At 40.5% G+C, this 13,875-nt stretch overlaps 1 protein-coding gene across 1 annotated transcript; it reads right to left on the reverse strand.

Annotated features, from left to right (window-relative positions):
- Nucleotides 1-4,093: 4,093 nt before the first annotated feature.
- LOC133869188 (uncharacterized) lies at nt 4,094-13,637 on the reverse strand. Its single transcript, XM_062306146.1, has 9 exons — nt 13,596-13,637; nt 13,375-13,407; nt 6,212-7,013; nt 5,803-6,047; nt 5,467-5,700; nt 5,264-5,356; nt 5,042-5,143; nt 4,497-4,950; nt 4,094-4,389 (listed from the first exon to the last, which is right to left on the reverse strand). The coding sequence occupies exons 3-9, from the start codon at nt 7,005-7,007 to the stop codon at nt 4,217-4,219; spliced, it is 2,097 nt and encodes a 698-aa protein (XP_062162130.1). The 5' UTR covers nt 7,008-7,013; nt 13,375-13,407; nt 13,596-13,637; the 3' UTR covers nt 4,094-4,216.
- Between the last annotated feature and the right edge of the window lie 238 nt (nt 13,638-13,875).

The following is a 13,875-nucleotide window of genomic DNA, read 5'->3' on the forward strand; positions in this document are numbered from 1 at the left end:
AAAATTTTGGGGGCCTGGGGGCCAAGGGCCCCCCTGGCCCTATGCAGGTCGCCCCCGGATACATTCTGCATGTGGGAAAATCGGCTTGCTTGGACAACTTTAACTGTCATCAAATTACTGAATAGAAGAGAAGATTCTTTTCCTTTAGTTAACCTGCAGACTAAAGAACGGATTTTGATGCAAAGGTTGACTAGGTGCTATTTTTGTTGATATGCTATATATCTCCCTTTTATGGACTTAAACACAACTCGAATGAATGTTCCTGAAGAAAAACATTATAGTACGACCAAATGTACTGTTATGTATTTTGTATTAATAATACAAAAGAGTTATATATAAAACGATAAAAACGATAAAACAATTAAAATACCATTTGCACAGAGAGAGAGAGAGCTTGAGAGAGTGGTTGTACCGGGGGAGGGAGGCTTCACGCCGCCCTCCTCCCGGTGATAGTTTCCTTCTAGCCCTTCTAGGGTTAGGGTGGTTTTTTTGTCACTTCCTGGTGTGAACCAGCGAAGGTTAGGCGTTCACTACAGAAAAATTTAGAATTTTGGACGGTTTGAAACCGTTCAGAAATTGCAAAAAACCGTATGAAAAAAAGTCCAGACGGTTTTAAACCATCTAGAAAAATTTGTCGCTAATCTGGGTTTTGGACGGTTTGGACCAAACTGTCTGGAATTTGTTGTGGACGGTTTAAGCCCAAACCGTCCAGAAAAATGTATTTTTTTTTTTTAAAAATATATTAACCTCATTGGCATCCAAAAATCATTAATACAAAATTCATTTATTTTAACCTACAACATCATCCAAATCCAAATCCATTTCCAAATCCAAATTCAAATCCAAATCCAAATTCCAATTCTTCACAACAACAGTCTACTTGCTTACATATTACAAAATTCAAATGCATACCTATTACAGAATTCAAATCCAAATACATAATTAAAACCCAAAAAATTTGAAACCTATAATCTGGCAAGGACAACAGCTAGACATCACCTTCTTGGTTGTTTCCCCGCTATAATCATGGCTACCATACGTTTGACAATTGACTGCTCTTCTTGTTGCACTGCATATTTGATGTTTTGCTCTTCGTACAAAGTTTTCAAACGTTTCATTTTAGCAGCTATCTCTAGTTCCTTGGGAGTAGGCGCACTAGAGATCGATCATTGTTCGGAGGAATAAGAGGAGGATTTACTAGGAGTCGGCTCTAGCCCCACCTCGTGTACACGACCAGAATGTTCCCGCCCTAGAACTTGTGCGCACGCATCGTTATGCGACTAATAGATCGACCCCTGTGAATACACTCATTCTACAGGCGACTGATTATCAATAATTTCTCTCATCTTCGCTTGCATAAAACATACAAATGAAAACTTGAATCTACAAATAATATTACGTATTTAGCACTTTCCATATCTTCCCTAGCCGTTGCATTCACATGGTTCCTATCTTTCTTGGTATGCGAGACAATGAACACATCATCTCAGTTCGGGGTTTCTCCTGTGTCTTCCTCCTGCAATATCATTAACATTATGAATTATAAGCTTACTATCTTACTACAGTACTTATGATCCGTGAACGTTTTTCTATTATACTTCCCATTTTTCGTGTAACCTGTGCAATGCTCTTCGATCCGAGTGTGAAGAAATGCGTTGCAGCCATGGCTTGTCTTGACCTTTAATGTTATCTCCTATAAACTTCGTAATGTTAATATGGAGATTTCTTTAACAAAATAAATAAATAAAAATACCTTATCAGCCGAAGACAACCACTTATCAACTTGCATTTTGAAGTCTTCGATCTGCATCGAAAATTGGCGCTGTCTCCGCCCTATTGACCACAAATTCTAAGGTATATGTGTCTTTCAAATTCAGACCCTTCTTGACCTTGTGTCTGAACTGCCTTGTTTTCTTTGCGAGGTCCATCAACGTTAGCCTTTTTATGTTCGCGAGGTCGTGAACAGGCTCCATATAAAATTTTTTCTAAACCCAAAACGAAATCCCATAGCTTAATTGGAAATGAAAGACTACAAAACTATAAATACATTTGTTAATTTTGAATTGTAATAAATTTGTTTTGTAATTGTTCATAAATACAAAATACAAACTATGTTCTTGATACTTCACATAAAGCTATTTTGTCAGTATTGTCAATTCCTGTCCATCATAATAAAACTTCAATTGCTCTAATTCCTCTTCTTAATATCACTCCTCCTTAGAAAGAATTTGTAAAGACTTTGGTTTCAATGCATACCAAAGTTATTCTATTCATCTCAACATATAGCAACGTACAATATAGATAATTACAGATGATGATAAGCTAAGTCTATCAGCTAAAATAAGAACAATTCAAATATGTACATATGAGCTACATTATAGAGACGTTTCCCAGCCACTAGGGCTGCGAAGTTTTGTTTTCTCTCAGACTTGATCCGGTAGTGATTGTTGTTCTCCTAGCCTTTTGAGCTATGGAGCTTGATTTTATTTCCTTTTCTGTTGCTTTGCTTTCTTTTTTGGTTTTTTCTGGCAGAAGCTACATAAGTTGTCAGTTGGTGGGGAGCGGCTATTCTTGGAGTGTCTCTGACGGAGGTTTATCTAAATATGCTTTTTTTGTTTGACTTCTTTGGTGCTAGATTTGTGTTCTTTGGCTGGGTTTCTCTCGATACGCACCCTTCTGTGGTGGTCGCCAGCTTCCGTTAGTTCGGCAGTATCAAGCCACGGTTGTGATGGGCTTTTCTGCTCGGCGTGTGGCTAGCACGCGCATGACGTTTCTCTCCCTGGACCCGCGCGTGGGGGTCACGACCTATCTTTTCCGGTGTTGGCTGGTGGAGATCGGTGTTTTTGGATGTCGTTTGCTGCAGGAGGGTTCTCGAAGACGACCCGTGTCCTGCACATGTTGGCTCCGGTGACAGCTTTTCTCAACACCGATTGCTTTTGTGGTTTTTGTTTTGTGTATTCCCTGTTGTTTCTCCGGTCACAATGTGTCTTTGTAATGCTCAAGTGTTTACTGGATTATTTGTTGGCTTGTAGCTAGATTAGCCATATTTTCTTTTTATAGTGTGCGTTAATGTAAAGAGAGGCTCAAACGATGTCTTTGTAATGTTAGGCTCAAACGATGTCTTTGTAATGTTTGTGTGTTGTTTAGGTAGTTGTTTTTAAGTCAGATTCTTTTGGCTTAGGGTGTAGGTGGTCTTGAACCTCTATTCTCTGTAATTGCCTTCCGACTTTTTAGTAATATATGGTAGCGCACATGTTACCTGTTAAAAAAAAAAAAAAAAAAAAATACAAAAGAGTTTATAATTTAAACTGTATTACAACTGAAACAAATCGAAGACAAACATCGATCCTTGTTAATAACTTTCTAGCGGATGAAATGAAAATCGACCTGAAACTTTGTTCTTCTGTGCAAAAGGGGATTGGAAGCAAAGATCAAAGCACATATGTTGTCACCCCAAAGCTAGGGTACGTAAAGCACCACTACAAAAATCGCATGAAATAGCCACGTGCAGTTTGACACGTGTACAGTGTCGTACACGTGTCAAACATTTAGACACGTGTACTTTGACACGCGTATTACGCGTGTCAAATGTGCATGTTACAAACTGCACAGTTTGACATGTGTATCGGAATACACGTGTCAAATTTGACACGTGTATTCCAATACGCGTGTCAAATTTTTTTTGACACGTGTATCGGAATACACGTGTCAAATTTGACACGCGTATTCCAATACGCGTGTCAAACTGTTTTGACACGTGTATCGGAATACACGTGTCAAAACATTTTGACACGCGTATTGGAATACGCGTGTCAAATTTGACACGTGTATTCCGATACACGTGTCAAAATGTTTTTAATTAAAAAAAAAACTAAATTCAGTTTTTTATTTAATTAAAATTTTTATTTAATTTTTTAATTGTATTTTTAATTTAATTAAAAATACAATTAAATAATTAAATAAAAATTTTAATTAAATAAAAAACTGAATTTAGTTTTTTTTAAAAAAAAAATAAATTTTTTATTGTTTTATAAAATTTATTTGGGTTAATTAAATTTTTTTTTGAATTTTTCAAATTTTGTAATTTTCGACCACAAATAACGCAGCATTTATTTTACCCAAAACCAACACGAAATCATACTACACAAACAAATAATTAATAACATATTCGTTAACAAGCAAATATTTACGAACAAAAAATAATTACACAAAATATCTACAAATCTGAAAGGCGTCTCTGCGAATCACGAGGTACCGTCCCAGGCGTGTTCTCGCCCACCGGCGATTGCTGCGCAATGAATGGTGTAGCGGGCGAAGGTGTAGCGACAGTGGAGTGCTGGCTCAGCTGTCGTCCAACAGGCGACAACGTACCAACCGTTGTCGAATTACCTGTAAATAATATAGACAATTAAAGTATATAATATTACTTGCAAAATTAAAGGGGTAATGAAAACAAATTGAAATTAATTTTGTCCTATACACAATATAAACCATACCTGCAGATGCACTACCAACGGACGACGTACTACCTACGTGTGCAGGAGAAGACTGATTACCAACACATGGTGCTGGTACTGCCATGGAGGACATGAAGACCTCCATCTCTCGCAAGCGCTGCTCTATGCCGTCGAACTGTTGCACGCGCTGCTCCAAACGGTCATTCCTCGCTCGCTCAGCATGTAGCTCCGCTTGCATCTCTTCCATCTTCCGAGACTGTTCGGCCCAATCCCGAGACGTCCCCTGAGATGGTCCCCCCTGTGACCGAGGCCTATATGAAAAACATGTCCCTCGAACAGGTGTGACGTTCGGGCCAACCTGCCGAACCCTCCCTGCATACTCAGGCCTCCCAATCGCCTGTTCGTAAGCGTCGTTCGGTGCCCAACGCACCGTGTCTGCGGAGACGCTTTGCGTGGCGGCTGGATCACTGGCTAAACTCTGCGTCATCCTCTCCTGTACGTCGTCAACATGAAAAAGTCATATATTGAATAATGACATATCACACATAATTTAAAAATATTAGTAAACTAAATCAGTAGCATACGCATAAGACCCGTGTACGGTCGTTCAGGAAAGTGCCGTCCTTCTTTGCGTGGGTCTTCACGAACGACGCGGCGCGAGTGGGGGGCGTGCCAGATGTACATGCCTGTCGTCATGCAGTTGACATATATAACAAACAGATAGCGATAAAAATAGTTTAAAGAAAAAGAAAAAGAAAAACAATTACCAACAAATATTAAAAACATAAACATATATATTTAATTACCTCCTCGTGATTAAATCTGGCATAACTTTTAGATCCCGCACAATGGGGTAGGTCATTCCGCTCCCGCAACCTCTTCATCCGTTCAGAGGTTGCCTACGCATTGAACATGAAAATAAACATGTAACAATTGACACACTTAAATTAAAACTAAAATTAAATGAACTGTTATTAAAAAATAGTTGACAATTTTTTGGCCTACATACGATTTTATGCTCTCTGCACCAATCTCTCAGCAGGAATTCTACATCTTCTGCATCATACTGCTCAAAAAATTTCTCCGGCATTCTTGCACGGATACTCTCGGGCGTGTCACCGTCTCCAATTCGTAGTTGGGTTTTGAACCTCGACTTCCACGAGCGGTGCTTACGTCCAATATCATTCCACGCCTCCTGTTGTGCCCTGCGCATGTCAACTGATACAGGTAGATAGAACTCCTCCTGCACATTTCAATCAAAGCATTATAGGTTTAAAAACTTCAACCTAAACATTAAGCTCAAGTTTAATTCAAATAAATAATTAAATTATATTCATAAACATACCATCAGTGCGTTCCACATTGCCTGCTTAATCTGCCTATTTACCCTCGCCCATTCGTCCCGCATGTGTATGTAGGACCCACTCCTGATCATCTTGCCCACTTCCCGCCGAAAACGATTGCAGGCTCGTCCTACAGGTTGTATAGCAGCATTGTACTGCAATACAACCTTCTTCCCCCTCGGGAGCACCCAGTTTCTCGCTGGGTCGTCAATCACCTCATAATAAATGGTCCCGTCTGGGTTGTACCCTAATGAAAAAATATATTCAACATTAATTTAATTGGTTAACACTAAATAACACACACACACATATATAAACAAAATGTAATCAAATAGTTATTTTTTTCCAAACCAAAAAAAAATATTTTGGTAACATAATATGAGTTTTAAGGATGTCTACATATGTACTTACCCATCAACCGAATCTGCCCAGTCCCTATGTGCTGCGTCGCTGGGTCGCCTGCAACCTCCTCGCCAACCTCTCCGGCTGGTGGAGGATGCTGATCATCATCTGAATCCATACCCTGGGGGCTACCGGGGGCCAACTGATCGGTACCCAACATCGCAACGTCCTCCTCATGGGTAGTCTGGCTCCCCCCCACATCTGGCATCTGACTCTCACCGGAAAGCGGCATCTGACTCTCACCGGAAAGCGGCATCTGGCTCTCACCAGGTAACGGCATCTGCCTCTCTACATGCCCCGGGCCCTGACTCGCCCCCGATGCTGGCATCTGTCTCGGCCCTAAAATCTGGCCCTGCATCGCCGCCTGTGCCGGTATCTGTCCCAACCCCACAGCCGGCATCTGCATCTCCCCGGTCTGTGACAGTGGAAATCTACAATCCTGCGTCTCACTATCAGGGTTACACGTCATAGGTCGACTATACGTATACGGAAAGTACGGCGCATAACCCTGTGACCCCACCCCCTCTTGCACCCACCATCGATAGGCGTTACCCGGTTGGGTGAACCCTAACTGAGATAATGTCGGCGGCTCCGACAATGGAGAGCTGCCAACTCCAGCTGTGCTGGTCTGCCCGTGATCTGACGTGGGCACGGCCACCATACCCGGCAACAATGGTCTATAAGCCCCGTCTGGGTGGGGTGGCCACGCCTCAGTATATACTGGCGTCGAATCAGTGGGCGTGGTCATGGGGGGCACGGGTGGGCGAGGTGCCCGATATGCATAAGGATGGCGTCCCTGGTCCATCAATACCTGCGAATAAATGTAGACAAATTAATTAGAATATTTTTTGTAATATATTTTTAATGAATATCCAAATTATACAACGAAATTTATGCAAATAATAGAAACCCTTATTCAGTTCAAGCGAATTGTACAAACAATTTATATATCAGTCAAGTGTGTTGAGTTCAAGCTAATTATACTCACAAGAAATACATCAATCATTGTATCACGGGAGCTTCAATCGGATCAATGTCGGGCCTGTCGTACTCGAATTCATCATTCGTATCAGGTAGGTCATCAGTGGCTAGTACGAGCGGTACGCACTCATGGTAGGTTGTACCATCCTCATTACTCCCATCCCCCTGGCCAACGTCGTACACGTTGCGCGGTTTGGTCCTAACCGCACAAACCCAATTTGGGTTCCTTCCATCTTCGACGTAGAATACTTGATCCACCTGAGATGTAAGCACGTACGGCTCGTCCTGAATCAGTTCTCCCCTGTGGACGAGGTGATTGAAGTTGACAAACACTAGGCCATACTCGTCTATTGTGAATCCTCTTTCCATCGTGGGGTCTGCCCAATTGCACTTAAATAGGACGTACGTAGTCCTGTCATAGTACTCGACCTCAACTATATCGGTTAACTGCCCGTAGTACGTTTCGCCTTCAACGGTAGGAACACATACGCCGCTGTTCTGAGTCCTCCTTCCCACATCATGGGCAAGCGTGCGAAACAATTTCCCATTTACCACGTACCTGTTGTACTTGACCGCTGTCTCCTTCAGCCCTCTACAACGCATAACCAAGTTGTGGCCCAATTCCTCCCTACGTTGATCGTCAAGGCCATCGACCTATGTTATAATTACAAATATTAAACACGTGTATTGGGTAATTATATTGAACCCGCATAACTTTATCCAACTTAAAAATTACAACTATTTCCTTACATATGCAGGGTACCATTCGCAGAACTGCTCATGATGTTCTGCTTCAATAAGAGCCTCCGTAATGCGACCTCTAGTGCATGATCGCCTAAGCGCGTCTTTGTGCATCATACATTCAGCGTATACAATTATGTAGTAAAATCAATTAGATGCGTTATTCGAATTCTGTTAAATATATAAACACTACTTACGTCCGCAAATTGTGAAACTCTTCAGAGTTGAACACAATATAACGATGAATCTGGTGCATTATCAACCGGTTCAGGGTAACACGCGTGCCCGCCCCCTTGGATCCATCAGGATTCCTCTGAGGTCTGTTGTGGAATGTTGGTGCGTTATTCAAATACCTTGAACAGAACGTTACCAGCTCGGTCGCTATGTACCCCTCCGCAATGCACCCCTCAGGAGCCGCTTTATTGCGCACAGTAGACTTGAAATGCCCCAGACTCCTGGTGTACACACATACACGACAATTTAATTGTCGTCAATTATGGTTACATTTAAATCAAATTATATATTTACATATTACGCTGAATTTTACCTCTCTGCCGGGTACATCCATCTATACTGCACGGGTCCGCCGAGTCTACACTCGCGCACAAGATGCACGACCAAGTGGACCATGCTCGTAAAAAACCCTGGAGGGAATATCTGTTCTAGTTTGCACAAAGTGATACAGACGTCACCCTGCAGTCGGTCCATATCTTCTTGTGATAGCTTTGTTGAGCATATGCCTCTAAAAAATGCCGAAATCTCCACAAGAGGTCTAACAACTTTATCAGGCAATGACTTACGCAGTGCAATTGGAAGAAGCTGTTGCATCAGTATGTGGCTATCGTGGCTATTCAACCCGGAAATTGTACGGTCCTTCAGCCGAACACATCGTGAAATGTTCGAGGCGTATCCGTCCGGGACCCTCACATTTCGAAGAACCTTCAGAAAACTTTCTTTGTCCTCTCTAGTCATGGTGTGACAGGCAGCGGGAATATACGTTTTACCATTGGCGGCCGTGAACGGATGCAACTTAGGTCTCAACCCCATTTCCTGCAAGTCCAGCCGAGCTGCCAAGTTGTCCTTCGTTTTCCCTTTTATATCCAAAATAGTGCCAAGTATATTGTCCATGACATTTTTCTCTATGTGCATAACATCAAGATTGTGCCGAAGCAAATTGTCTTCCCAATACGGCAATCTGAAAAATATACTTTTCTTCTTCCATATAACATCGGAACTCCCTGCACCCTTCTTCCGCTTCTTCCGTTTCTTCTTCTTACCCGCGGTCTCATCCCCAAACGCAACTCCGTCCAACTGTTGGAGAACCTCGTATCCGCATGGCACAATCGGGGCGCTGTCAAATTCTTCAGTACCGTCAAATGTCCTCCTGTTAAGCCGCCACAGATGTTCAGGCGGCAGATATCTCCTGTGCCCCATATAGCAAAATTTGCATCCGTTCTTTAAGCGTATAGAACGCGTCGATTGCATACAGCAAGGACATGCCTTCGCACCCCTGTTAGGCCAACCAGATAAATCTGCATACGCTGGAAAGTCGTTTATCGTCCACATCAACTGAGATCGCATAATAAAATTTTCCTTCTTTGAAGCATCGAATGTTCGTACCCCTACATTCCACAGTTCCAGCAACTCATCAATCAATGGCTGAAGGTAAACATCAATATCCATACCTGGTGAGCTCGGTCCAGGGATAACCATGGAAAGGATGAAGGACGACTGTTTCATGCACATCCAAGGTGGCAAATTGTACGGCACAAGCATTACGGGCCATGTGCTGTGGGATGTGCTCATGTTCCCAAATGGATTAAATCCATCTGCTGTCAAACCAAGCCGGACGTTCCTACTCTCTGCCATAAAATCTGGGTGTAAAATGTCAAACGATCTCCATGCCTCACCGTCGGCCGGGTGCCTCAATACGCCATCCCTAGTGCGGCCTTCTGCATGCCATCTCATATGGGGTGCAGTATGCTCAGACATGAATAACCTCTGCAACCGTGGGATGAGTGGAAACCACCTCAAGATCTTCACCGGGCGTTTTTTTCTCGCTGATATGATCTCACCATCATCATCTACATGTGTATCAGCCCTCCACTTAGACTCTCCACATACGGTACATGAATCTAATTCTTTATTGTCTTTCCAGAATAACATACAGTCATTACGGCACGCCGGAATCTTCTCATACCCCAGACCCATGCCACTTAGGAACTTTTTCGCCTCATACGTGTTATCTGGCAATGCCTCATCGCAAGGAGGCAACAACTGATTGATGAATTCGAGAATGTCTGAAAATATCTTGTTACTAATACCTCCAACGCACTTCAAGTTGTACATGTGTACAGTAGCACTCAATTTACTGTGCTTCGTACCAGGGTGAAGGGGCTTCTCGGCAGTCTTTAACAGCTCTTGGTACTTCAATGCGTCCCCGCACGAGGTATCTTCATCAACTTGTTGCGGAAGAGTACTGACCCTTTCAGGAACATCGTGCACGCCGAAGGCGTCACGCAACATGGCGTGCATGTTATCATCCTGTTCCACGGCGACACCCTCCTGTTCTGTGACATGATCACCATGTTCAGTGCTACGGTCAGCGGCCTCTGTGCCACTGTGATGACTCGAACACTGACCAGGAATAGCGGAACCAGTCGTAGTCTCACCGTGCATATACCACAAATTGTATCCCGGATTCATCCCCCGACCTCCAGTCAGGTGGGCAAGAACGTACTCAGGAGTGTGACGCTGGTTATTTCGACAATACTTGCATGGGCAGTAAATTTTTCCATCGCCGGCCGTACAATTACTAACGGCAAATGCCACAAACGCCCTACACCCATCGTTATACCATGTCGTACCCCTAGGTGTTGACATCCAAGACTTGTCCATGTTTATCTGTATAGGGTTAAGAGGACAAGACAAATCATACGGCTTACAGTATAAACGTGTACAAATATAGTGCATGTCACGCAACATGGGGTGTACGAATTTATTTCCCTTTTAAAGGGTTTATGGTTAGAGTTTAGGAGTTTTGTTTTTTTTTTTATAAAGTGTAAGAAATTGTTTTATTTTTTTTTTAAAAGGGTTTAGGGTTAGGGTTTAGGGTTATAACCCTAATTAGGGTTTTATTTTTTAGAAAGTGTAGGATTATTTCATTTTTTATTTTTAAGGGTTTAGGGTTAGGGTTATGGTTTGTTAGGGTTTAGGGTATTTTTTGTTTTGAAAGTGTAGGATTATTTTATGTAGGGTTTTAGTTTTTTTTTAGAAAGTGTAAGTGTTTTTATTTTTTTTATTCTTTTAAAGGGTTTAGGGTTAGGGTTTGTTAGGGTTTAGGGTTAGGTTTTATTTGTTTCTTTAAAAGTGTAGGATTTTGTTTTTTTATTTTTAAGGGTTTAGTGTTAGGGTTTAAGGTTTAGGGTTAGGGTTTTTTTCTTAGAAAGTGTAGGAATTTTTTTTTTTTTTTTTCGGTTTAGGGTTAGGGTATTTTTTTAGAAAGTGTAGGTTATTTTTTTTTTTAAGGTTTAGGGTTTAGGAGTTAGGGTTTAAGGTTTAGGGTTAGGATTTTTTTCCTAGAAAGTGTAGGATTTTTTTTTAGGGTTTAGGGTTAGGGTATTTTTTTTAGAAAGTGTAGGTTATTTTTTTTTTAGGGTTTAGGGTTTAGGATTTAGGGTTTGTTAGGGTTTAGGGTTTAGGGTTTAGGGTTTAGGGTTTAGAGTTTACGGTTAGGGTTTGTTAGGGTCTAGGGTCTAGGGTTAGGGTTTAGGGTTTTAGGTTTTTTTTTTTTAAGCGATTAGGGTTTAGGGTTGTAGGTAAAATTTTTTTTTTCAAGGGTTTAGGGTTTAGGATTTAGGGTTTTTTTTTTTAAGCGATTAGGGTTTAGGGTTTAGGGTTTTAAGGTTTATGGTTTAGGGTTTAGGGTTTGTTAGGGTCTAGGGTTTAGGGTTTTAGGTTTTTTTTTTTTTTTTAGGGTTTGTTAGGGTCTAGGGTCTAGGGTTAGGGTTTAGGGTTTTAGGTTTTTATTTTTTAAGGGTTTAGGGTTTAGGGTTTTAGGTAATTTTTTTTTTTTTTTAAGGGTTTAGGGTTTACGATTTAGGGTTTTATTTTGGTTTAAAGCGATTAGGGTTTAGGGTTTAGGGTTTTAGGGTTTAGGGTTTGTTACGGTCTAGGGTCTAGGGTTAGGGTTTAGGGTTTTAGGTTTTTATTTTTTAAGGGTTTAGGGTTTAGGGTTTTAGGTAAATTTTTTTTTTTTAAGGGTTTAGGGTTTACGATTTAGGGTTTTATTTTGGTTTAAAGCGATTAGGGTTTAGGGTTTAGGGTTTTAGGGTTTAGGGTTTGTTACGGTTTAGGGTTTAGGGTTAAGAGTTTTTTTTAAGAAAGTGTAGGAATCTTTTTTTGTAAGGATTTAGGATTAGGGTTTAGGGTTTTCGTTTTTTTTTTCGAAAGTGTAGTAAGTTTTTATTTTTTTTAAAGGGTTTAGGGTTTTATTTTATTCTTTTTATAAGAGTTTAGGGTTTGTTAGGGTTTAGGGTTTAGCAGTTTAGGTTTTTTTTAGAAAGTGTAGGATTTTTTTTTAGGGCTTAGGGTTTAGGGTTTAGGGTAAGGGTTTTTTTTTAGAACGTATAGGATTCAAAGTTTATTTAAGGGTTTATTATTGTGTTGGTTTTATGGTTATGATTTTAGGATATAAAGTTTATATATGCATATGAGAGAAATTTTAGTATTTTTTTTTTTGAGTTTTTTTATCCGAAGATACCAAATTCTTCTTATAAATCTGTAGTCTCTTCACATGAATAGTTAACGTTAAAAATGGAAGATAAAAAACAAATTCGTCGCAATTGATGATTTATGACGTTTGTTTTAAGGTTTTTTTTACGAATATGATTGTAAATGGTGGACAGTGGAATATTTGTTTTTTTGTTTTTTTTTTTTCCCGAAAATACCACAATTTATATATATTAGTAGCACAATTTATTTTCCCCACAATTTATATATATTCATAGCACAATATGTTGATTATAATTTTGTATTTTAATTTTACTTTGCCATTATTGCTCACGATCATATTTTTATAAAATTAAGATGATAGCGGATATTTTTTCTTTTTGCCACTTCATAAAAATACCAAAATTCACAATAGCACATTAAATCCATAGTAGCACACTAAAATATATCTCAAATATCCTCACATCAAGAGTTTTTTTTAAAAAAAAATTAAATATAATCACCAATAAATTCCATATTTCCATATTCCATATTTTCCATATTTCCACCAACTAGACAATGATTCAGTAATAAAAAATCAGTAATAAAAAATCTACAAGTATATATTCCATATTTCCACAAACTAGACAATGAAAAAAATTAGACAAATATCACAAAAAAATTAATAAAATATACAAACTTATAGCAAAAAATTCAAAACAAAAATAAAAATAACTCACAGTGATTTTTGTAGTGCAAGCTTGTACGTGTACCTGGAATTTTTGACAGAAAAAAAAAAAAAAAAAAATTAAAGCTGAAAATGTTAGAACAGATATGCACTGTAAACCGAGAGAGAGAGAGAGAGAGAGAGAGAGAGAGAGAGAGAGAGAGAGAGAGAGAGAGAGAGAGAGAGAGAGAGATTGAGAAGGTGAGTGAGAGTGAGAGGAAGTGGAGGGAATACCTTGAACGGACGCGAGGGCTGTGGTGGGCGGGGGACAGTGGCGAGAGCTGAGAGAGAGAGAGAGCTAGAGAGAGAGAGAGAGAGAGAGAGAGCCGGTACCGGACAGTACTGGCCGGAACGGGAGGTGAGAGAGCTAGGGAGAGCGAGAGAGAGGGAGGGTCGCCGGCAGAGAGCACCGGAATGGGCTGTCGCCGGCCAGAGCTCGACGGAGAGAGAGAGAGAGAGAGAGAGAGAGAGAGAGAGAGAGAGAGAGAGAGAGAGAGAGAGAGAGAGAGAGAGA

Source organism: Alnus glutinosa, chromosome 5 (genome assembly GCF_958979055.1).
Source record: "Alnus glutinosa chromosome 5, dhAlnGlut1.1, whole genome shotgun sequence".
In the NCBI taxonomy this organism is placed as follows: Eukaryota; Viridiplantae; Streptophyta; class Magnoliopsida; order Fagales; family Betulaceae; genus Alnus; species Alnus glutinosa.